Raw genomic sequence first — 9,719 nt, 5'->3', positions numbered from 1 at the left:
ACAGGTTTGTTTACATCAGTGCAAGACAACAGGCCGATAAAATGAATCATGAAAGGTTGAAGGAACATACATTAATGCTTTAATAAACATCATCATAGAGGTCCAACTCTACAGCTGCACATTTGAACATTCTTGTGGTTTAAATGGCATTAAGCTGACGGGGCATTTAAGGAAGAATTTACGGTTTAAGGGGTTCATTTCCACTCTGGTATAAATGAGGCTGTGTTGGTTTAAATCCATGAGGGTTCGTTAGCAAACAACTGATGGTAATTCAATTAAAATGTTTGTATGTCCCCTGTTCATTCACACACACACACACACACACACACACACACACACACACGTACATCACCCTGTAACCTTGGTGTGAGAGCCTCTTGTATATATACAGGTCTAAAGCGGTGTCATGTTCATTTACATAGGAGTATGTTGTTAAGGTCCTGCTTTGACATTCAATTAAAACGTTTACATTTCTGCTTAATTAATTCAGCAGATGGCGGGAAGAAAAGACGAATGGACGGGCTGCTTTGACAGGAGACCGATAACTCTGTGTGTGTGTGTGTGTCGGCCGTGGTGTTAAGGTCACGGCAGGCTGACTATTATAATTCATCTCTATAGACATGTATTCAGCAGGGACTTATATTCTCTTTTTCAGCTTTATTTCCTGCAGCTGAAGCCGAGCTGAGCTGAGGTGTTTTTAATGCAGAAAAGTGTTGTAAAGCCGTAGTGCTCGTCTGTATGGAGTCAATTATTGTACACTGTATAGCAGTTTATTGTTAAAAAAAAAACTAACTGCTGCAGCTGATTATTGATCTCTGCATGCTGGAAGATGCATGTGTTTGTCAATCATGAAGAGAAAATACAAATCCACAGAGCTGCAGGATCATTTGTTCCTGTTTTGATTGTAGGACAGAGGCTGCATTTGGTAACTTTACATTTTACACATATATTATTTATATATATTATATATATATAACCTTATGACTTTACAACCTGAAAGATCTTCTATGTACTAGAATACTTATGTTGGAAATACAATGGCAACACTTAATTACATCATTTCCTAATTATTTCCTAGGAACTTTCCTGGAAAGAAACGCATATGACTATAGGGAAAATAGAGAGCATATAACTTGGATTAGGAAATATAATAATCTAAATAATCAATCGGTGGGTTTTAGACTCAGTATCATACGGCCCTGCAACAGAGAGAGAAACTATAGACAGAAACAACACTGTTCGTCTCTTTTTGACTGATTTTATCAATTTAATTTTACAAATGCATCACTGTAATTAGGATGCACTTATCTAGGTGATTATTTGTTGAATACATTATTCAATTTCTCTTTTGTTTTCCCACAGATATGTGTTTTTAGTAGTAGTAGCAGTATCTGTGACTCCTTCCAGGTGACAGTATTGAGACTTCCCGCTGTCATAAGGGACATTAAATAAAAGGCATTTTCTAAGATCTGTTCATGTAAAATACAGAAAATTAGTCTATAAAGAAAGAATATTTAACACAATAACACACCTTTACATGTGACCCATGAAAGTTAAATAAATTATGATTTGATCCGTCTGTATTTAGAGGTGTTAGCTCCTCTGCCAGACAGGGGGCGCTGTTGTTGATGCTCATGCATATGCTGGTTTATAAAACCGCATAACCTACATTTAAACACTTTTTAAAAAACCTGTCCAGTTTAGGATTGACTTATTTTTATGGTATTAACAACAGCAGAATGTTGTGTTTTTGTGTTTATATTCTCTCCGTCAGGATCTACAGTACTTGTATGATCCTCCAGGTGCGTGCAGGCTGACAGGTGTGACATTCATTCTTGTTACTACAAATGATCAAACACACTGATGTTACTGTTTGTACCAGCTCAGGGTGTTAAAGGTCAACACAAACAGGACAGGTAACCTTTATTTATCCAGAGAAGGTTTGACTGAGCGGAGAGATTAGAGAGAAATTTGTTGTGTAGCAGGAACGTTTGTCCTTCAGTCTCACGAGGAGCCCATCATATTCATCAGGAGACCCCTTGGAAGGTCTCAACCCACAGGTTGGGAACCACAGATTTAATGTATCAGTAGTGAACAGAATGAAAATGTGAAATATTTTGCAGGCTTAAAAGTGTTTTAATTTGGGGGCATTTTTGTGTTTTTTGTAGAGTTTTTCTTTCTTCTTATGACTTTTAGAGTCTTGTTTCAGAGTGGTTACTTTGGAAAAATGAGCAGTTCTCAGAAGCTGTCTAACCCAAATAAAACTATAGTATATATAGTTTTCAATGCATTCAGTCCAAACGTTTCTGTGTCCCAAACACTTCTGTTTCATCTTTAGGCAACTTTCACTGCTTGGATGCAAGACAGATCCCCTTAGATTATAATTATTTACAGTAGGCCTAAAAAAATCTCATTAATTACACTAATTCTGCAGAAAAATGAACGACTGAATCTTCTAGATGCTTCTCTTCACATATTTTCTTTGTTAGGCTATTTTATAATCTTCTTCTCCCATCCCCTCTTCCTTCTCTCCTCACTTTCGCGGAGCTTCTCAGTGGGCGGGTCTTTGATCCAAGCTCAGCCCACAGGGGGGAGTGGTCTGGTGATGTAGCCGCGTTTGGAGCGCCGTTCCCCGGCCAGCCTCCCAGCTGTGGATCGCTGTGATTTCTTCTTCTTCTCCCCCGTCACCGTTACTCCCAGCAGGGGCCTGCCGCCGCTCTCTCCGGGATAAAGAAATGGAGCTCCGGACAATCCTGCCCGTTCTGCTCTGCCTCTCTGCCGCCTGTCTGCAGTCGGTGTCCGGTGCTGCTTCACGGACAGGACCGAAAGTCACGGAGAAGGTGGGTGATGATTTTTGCCGCATTTATTTGCATTAATGCCTAACTGCGTCTTCTCTCCTCTCGGTGCACCATCGGCATCTTCTCATGGCGAGCTGCTGCGCGCGCCGGAGCGTGGATAATAAGAGGCATGCAGGACAGCAGGAGCGCGCGCACGCACACACACACACAAACACACACAAACACACACACCAATGCGGAGACGACGTGTCCGGTCCCAGCCAGGAAAGGCCTGAACCGGAAACACACAATTGTCTCATCGCCTACTTACACATCGTTCCATAATACACACACACACACACACACACTGACACGTGTCCATTCAGATGAGACTTAATGCGCAGTGCGTTCGCCTGCTGGCCATTCACACACGCGCACAGACACACACAAAACAGGAGCTGGCCTCCATATAGATTTCTGCGTGTTTCATGTTCACATTATCTTAATGCATCACATATAAAATCACCAGTTATTACGGCCAAATTTAATCTTGACTTTTGTCAGATTGTAATTTCAAGTACTCAGACGTTTTACTCAAGTAAAGGTAGAAGCTTGAATTTGTCCCTGGGGATCAGTAAAGTCTGGTTTCATCATTTATTTATTGATTATATTTTGAAGCATTGGTTTTAATCTGGAAAGTAACTAGTACGTCCAAATAAATGTAGTGAAGTAGCTAGAACATTTTTTATTTTACAATAATTTTAGTAGAAAAATGGAAAATATGGAAGTAAAAAACTGTTCTTAGATTACTCATGTAAATGTTTCTTGTCACTTCACACCTCTGATTGATTGACACTCTGCCTCTGTATGTGTGTGTGTGTGTCCAGGTGTTTTTTGATATCACAGTGGCGGGTCACGAGGTGGGGCGGATTGTCATTGGCCTCTTTGGGGAGGTCGTCCCACTCACCGTAAACAACATCGTTGCCCTGGCAACCGGAGAGGTCTGCTAATGGTCGATGCTCACACACACACACACACACACACACACACACACACAGAAACTCTGTCATCAACACATATGGTATCATTTAGCTATCTAATCTTCATAATTGTGTACCATGTAAATCATTTGATTTATTCCATGTACAATCAGACAATACAAACATACACAAAGTCCAGGTAAATTTGTTAATGCGGCCAATATTATGTGAAATAACAGTTTTGTCCTAAAAAGAATTTGGTATTTTAATAGAAAACTTTATCAAATGACCCTAAACTTAACAGTAAATCATACAGTGCTTCACTCTCACATCTCTAGTCAATGTTGCAGATTAGGTCTCATTGTATAAATAAAATATTGAACACATAGGATATGATATTTTGAAATTAAATGCGGATATCTTTTTTATATTTAATCGAATTGTTTAATATTTGGTTGTGCATTGCACGTATTCAATATTCTTCTTTCTTTCTATATGTTTGATGTTTCCACACAAAAAGCCTTGAAACCTCTAGTTTGTCTTATCAAGCAAGTATTTGATTTTGTTTCATTTAAAATCATTGTTGTTGTTGAGTCTACTTTGTGCAGTGTTCACCTAATCCTCTCAGAGCTCATAATCCACTGTTACCGTGAATGTACAGTGGGTTGGCTTACATTTGGCTTGTGCCTCTGCAGAAAGGTTACGGCTACAAAGGGACAAGGTTCCACAGAGTCATCAAGGACTTCATGATCCAGGGAGGAGACTTCACAGCTGGAGATGGAACTGGAGGTGGGACTGAGACTCAAAGTGTACTTTTTTAAAAATCAAACACTCATTTTCTGTTGGCTTGAACATGGAATTCAAACTGAGATGAGTGTTCATGTTAGAAAAAAGCCTCAACAAACTCATCCTGCAATGTAATCCACATCTCTGCTGTCTAATTTTGCACTCTTTGTATTTTTTCACCAAATTACAAATACATGCACACCCTCTGTTTCAGTCCTCACACACAATGCTGCAAAGCACGTTAGTAGGCGACGAAGAGCTCATTAAAAAGTGTCCTTAAAAAAAGCTTTTTTTAAAAACAGATTTTAGATTTTCATGCAAAATTTGTCTCCATCTGAAAGTGAACACATTTCATTTTTTTCCCATTCAGGTCATAGCATCTATGGAACAACCTTTGCAGATGAAAACTTCAAACTGAAGCACTTAGGAGCCGGCTGGGTGAGCACACATGTCTGTATTTCTGTTTCTGACGTGAAGCTGACCTCAGTATTAAAGAATAATTAGCCAATTTGCTCCGAACCAGACATTTTTCTACTTTCATTCTAGAATGAGAAACAATATAACTTGTCAAAATGATGATGATGCGATGGATGAAATGGAGAATTGCGTGTGTTTATGTATTAGGTGAGTATGGCGAATGCTGGTCCGGACACCAACGGGTCGCAGTTTTTCATCCTGGCTACCAAAGCTCCGTGGCTGGACGGGAAACACGTGGTTTTTGGCAAAGTCCTGGACGGGATGGTGTGTGGACCATCAGACACTTTTCATAATTCTCCAAAGAAGAATATATCCTGAAAGTTTGTTGTGACATTCCCATTAACAGAAATTTGAAATTGTAGATTGTTGGTAGAATACTTTTTATCTTAAGTGGAATCTGGAGTTTGAGGACATAAGAAAAAAGTTACCTAACAGATAAAGTCATTCTTCAAACAAAGAAAACTTACAGTTAATTCACATAATCCAAACTACTGAGAGGAAGATGGCATCAACCTGCTTGTTCTGCCAGGTTGACAGGTGAGCCAGCTTGTTTAGATTCAAAGGCTCCGCCCACACTGGAAGCATACTGCAACCCATTGTACTCGAACTCGGAAAAAAACAACCATTGACAAGGAATAGTGCAACGGTCATTCAAGTCAGAGTTCCAAGTCGGAAATCTGTCCAACTTTAGTTCTCCCTCCTAAGTGTCCCTTGTTTATGCTAATGAATTTTGCATTTGTTTATTGCCATATAACCCTACACCTCTCATTCATCTTAGTCATAAGAGTGCCGTTAAAGCCTCATACTTCTGAGTGTGTCTAACCTGCTTCTGTCCGTCTTCATTGGCAGTCTGTGGTTCACACCATCGAGCTCCAGGACACTAATGACAGGAACCTCCCGTACACCGAGTGTGTGATCGTCAACAGTGGCAGGATCCCCGTGAAAGAGCCATTCGTAGTGGAGGTGGAGGGCTGGTAAATGACAAAAGACATTCTGTGATTATTACTGCTGATCAATCAGAAATCCAGTTTGCAGTTTTGCCAAATTCATATTTTCATACATTACTCATGTTAACATGTTAACACTAAAGGGCAGGGTATTGTTTGAATCTTTTGATACCAAGGCTGAAACATTAAGGTATTAAGGAACATATCAAACAGTGATGTTAACAATTGCTAATGAAGGAAGGGAAGATTTTTATGAACTTTCTAACAGGGAATACAAATCAATCTGTGGTAAACTGGGTGTGGAGATCAGATTGGGATTAATAGTAAAATTGTAAAAGAATACACAAACATGTCATATTTCTCTATCCTCAGCTGAAAACCTAATATCTCCAAAATGGCCACATTTTTTAACCAGATTTATGACAGTGGTGTAACTTCACTTTGTGACCTAAAATAGTTTGAAAGGATTTGTGAACCTTAAAGGGTAACTTATGATACCAACTTATGATATTTTTACAATCTGAACCCCATTTTCTGTGTGACTAACGGTAACAACAGTTTGAAAAATTGGTCCAGTATTGAGTGAGTGCACTTCAGTCAGCACCAGTGAAACAGGGCTGCAACCAGCAGCGTAACATAATTATGACTGGCCCTTGTGCAAATATTTTTCTTGTGCCCCCCCATCACCTGCCCCCAAAAACACGCTCATGTACACACGGGCTACAGACACACAACGACTCCACGCAATTGCAAACCTGCAGCCTTTGATCAGCAGAACAAACAGCAGCCAAAGTGCCAAATCTATCAACTCAAATACAGCTGCAAAGTAATCCTTGTGGGCAATTGCTTCCTGTCAAAGTACGTCCACAAAGGGCTTGTTTTTGCCACTGACAGGCTCAGCTTGATAAGTGTCTGACGACATTATGGAAAGGATCCCTATAGATACCCTACCTTTTTTTTTTTTTACAGAGTAAGATCCTTTTGTTTAACCAGAAACAGTCGCTGTGTTCAAAGCCACCAGACTCCATTGACAAAAACAGCAATTTCTTCTTTACCAAAGCGGGGGTAAAGTGTTTTGCAAAACGTGCAGTATTGTGGTCGAAAAAGGAAAAGGAAATCGTATATTGACAAACACTTGTCACCGCAAAACATACGGGGAGAGTGGAAGAAATGCACAAAGGACGTCTGACAAGACAAATTACTGTCACACAGGCTGTTGCATCCCGGTCAACTGCAAGCGCTGAAAGAATCAACACGAGTTAAAAATGTTCCTTTACTACATTAGTCACAGTGAAAATTGGGCCTAGGTAGAAAAATACCAAAGTTACCCTTTAAGGTGTGATTTTAGGGTGATTTACCCTGTCATTTAAAAAAACATAACTGAATACAACAATACACATACAAGACAAAGTTTCGCAAACACATTCTCACTCCCAACTCGTTACATATTGTATGTCAAGACCTCTTGGCAACGCTTTAACACAGTGGTTACCCCTTTAGCATTGTTTTTGCACATGCAGGGCTCCTCAGTCAAGTTAGCAATAATAAATATGCAATGTGGGTGAAAGTCCGGTGTCTGACCCGACCAGCTAATCCGATCTGCTCCCTACATGGACTTTTGAGTTATTTATATTAGACCTACTCCAAGGGGTCTTGACCAAGCGTCCATATGTGACGACTTGGGAGTGAGAACATGTTGCTGTGGAAGTACAGCATTTATTTTATTCCAAGGTGGATTGTTTATCCATTTGAATTTATGTGCTGGTTATTTATGACATACTCCGTCTTAAAGGACCTCTCATAGATGAGCATGTAATACAAAAACCAAAACCTGGAGATATGAGGTTTTCAGCCCATTCTGACACATTGTAAGCAGAGAGGAGTGGTGTCAGTTTGACCTCGTTGTGTTCATTATCGATCAGGTTCACTGTGGTTCATGTTAACGTTTTTTATACGTTAGCATACTTCCATATTTAGTGGATGGTGCCAGTTAGCATTATCAAACTGTATAAAACGAAATAATGAACTGTGACTCAAACGTATCATGAAAACTTGCACTTACAGAACTTTGTAGCTCCTCATTAATCTCTTATTGCCAAATCATTGCTATTTGCCAAAGTAGCTTGCACGTTCTATGCATCTGATCAATACTTCATGTCATATCTGTTAACAAACATATGCAAAAATTACTTGCAACCTCTGTAGCAAGCACCTTATTATTTATTTTTATCATTCCATTCCATCAAGGAAAATGAAGATATCCTTTTTCATGTTTTGATTAAATGGAGATAAAGTGTCTCTTCCTCATAAGGCATTATGCACCATATCATGTTTTGCAAAAACTACAGCAGAAATTGCTCAGGAGGAAAATGTTCAAAAAGTGTGGAAGTGGGTATAAATATTGTACTAATGCTGTTTCTGTCTTTTGGTGTAATGATCTTAAATGTACTTTGTGTTAGAGGTGTGTTGTTGCTGACTGACACCAGGTCAGTGAACTCATTCCGACTGTTAAAAGTTTTTTTTATCTTTTTTCATTTTTCTGAGTTCAGTTAACCCGAAACTCTCATGGTAGCATTATAATGCTGAAAAGTAATGACCGATATTCCTCATGTCACTGACGTTAATGCAGCATTTTAAAACTCTTTAGCAAACGTATCAGAAGTTCCATTTTCATTATTTCTTTATAACAGCAGAAGAAGAGTGCCAACAGGAGAATTTTCTACAATAAACAACTGTTGCAGAACAATCTTGGTGTCTGTCTGTCCTGTTTTAGTTTTTCTGTTGATTAATGCCTCGTTCAGGTGATCAACTTGTTACGACAGCAAATTTCACATTACCGTGCCGTATTTACCAGGCGTTCAGGTAGTCATATCAGAGCCAATAAACCAATAAAAGCAGGATGTAAATAATGGAGCCCGACATAGACTTCACTCCTTGCTTTTAGAATCAGCCTGATGTTAATCAGGATATTACGGATAAATACATCTCAGTTTTACCTTTCGCCATCTCCTCCTGGTCTTCATAGGAAAACCTTCTTATTGGATGATTCTGCCACACATGTTTAAGGTATAATGCCAATGTTCAGTGCCAGTGCAGGAAGAAGGGTGTCATTCTTTAAATCATAGTACAATCTTTCACTATCCTCATCTAAGTGTTTTAGTTGCTTAATGTTAACCCCATACTGTGGTATGTCATGCATGGATAATGCAGGAATAAATAAAACATTTTTTTGAAACAGCATAATTGTACATAGCCTAATCTGTGGTTTCGCAGAATCATCCCATATGAGCAATGAAAATACTGACCTGCTTCACTGTCACAGTTATTACTGTAAACCTGGTTATCCACATCTACAGTATCTACCAGCTTTTCTCTAAATTTGTCATTGAGGTATGACTTGTTCAGAAATGACCACCGGATCTGAATGCATCGCGAGTTGCTGCCATTCTGTGACCGTGCGTCTCACTGACGGCTCTTTTCTCTGCTCTGCTGTCTTTATACACCTGCTAGGTTGACATGTGTGTCCTGGAGCAGTTTGCGTCTCCAAAAGTGAAAGTCACTATGCCTGTATTTATTTGCGATGGAATTAGAATTAAATATTGAATGATGCATTTAATTTTTTTACTGACTTTGTGTCAACATGGAGGCCAATAAAGAAAAACTATTTTTTCTTGTAAACAATTAGTTAGTGGGAGGGATAGAGAGAGAAAGAAACGGTGAGAGAGGGAGGGTGGGAGATGTTTTCATGCTAT

At 39.3% G+C, this 9,719-nt stretch overlaps 1 protein-coding gene across 1 annotated transcript; it reads left to right on the top strand.

Annotated features, from left to right (window-relative positions):
• Positions 1–1,729: 1,729 nt before the first annotated feature.
• Positions 1,730–8,713, top strand: LOC123966869 (peptidyl-prolyl cis-trans isomerase C). Its single transcript, XM_046042962.1, has 6 exons — positions 1,730–2,840; positions 3,665–3,778; positions 4,453–4,546; positions 4,914–4,981; positions 5,168–5,284; positions 5,870–8,713. Exons 1-6 carry the CDS (start codon positions 2,736–2,738, stop codon positions 5,996–5,998), a joined length of 627 nt encoding a protein of 208 aa, XP_045898918.1. The 5' UTR covers positions 1,730–2,735; the 3' UTR covers positions 5,999–8,713.
• The last annotated feature ends 1,006 nt before the right edge of the window (positions 8,714–9,719 follow it).

The sequence above is a fragment of the Micropterus dolomieu genome, unplaced genomic scaffold, assembly GCF_021292245.1.
Source record: "Micropterus dolomieu isolate WLL.071019.BEF.003 ecotype Adirondacks unplaced genomic scaffold, ASM2129224v1 contig_14465, whole genome shotgun sequence".
NCBI classification, from domain to species: domain Eukaryota; kingdom Metazoa; phylum Chordata; class Actinopteri; order Centrarchiformes; family Centrarchidae; genus Micropterus; species Micropterus dolomieu.
This window is presented reverse-complemented; position numbering and strand designations above follow the sequence as displayed.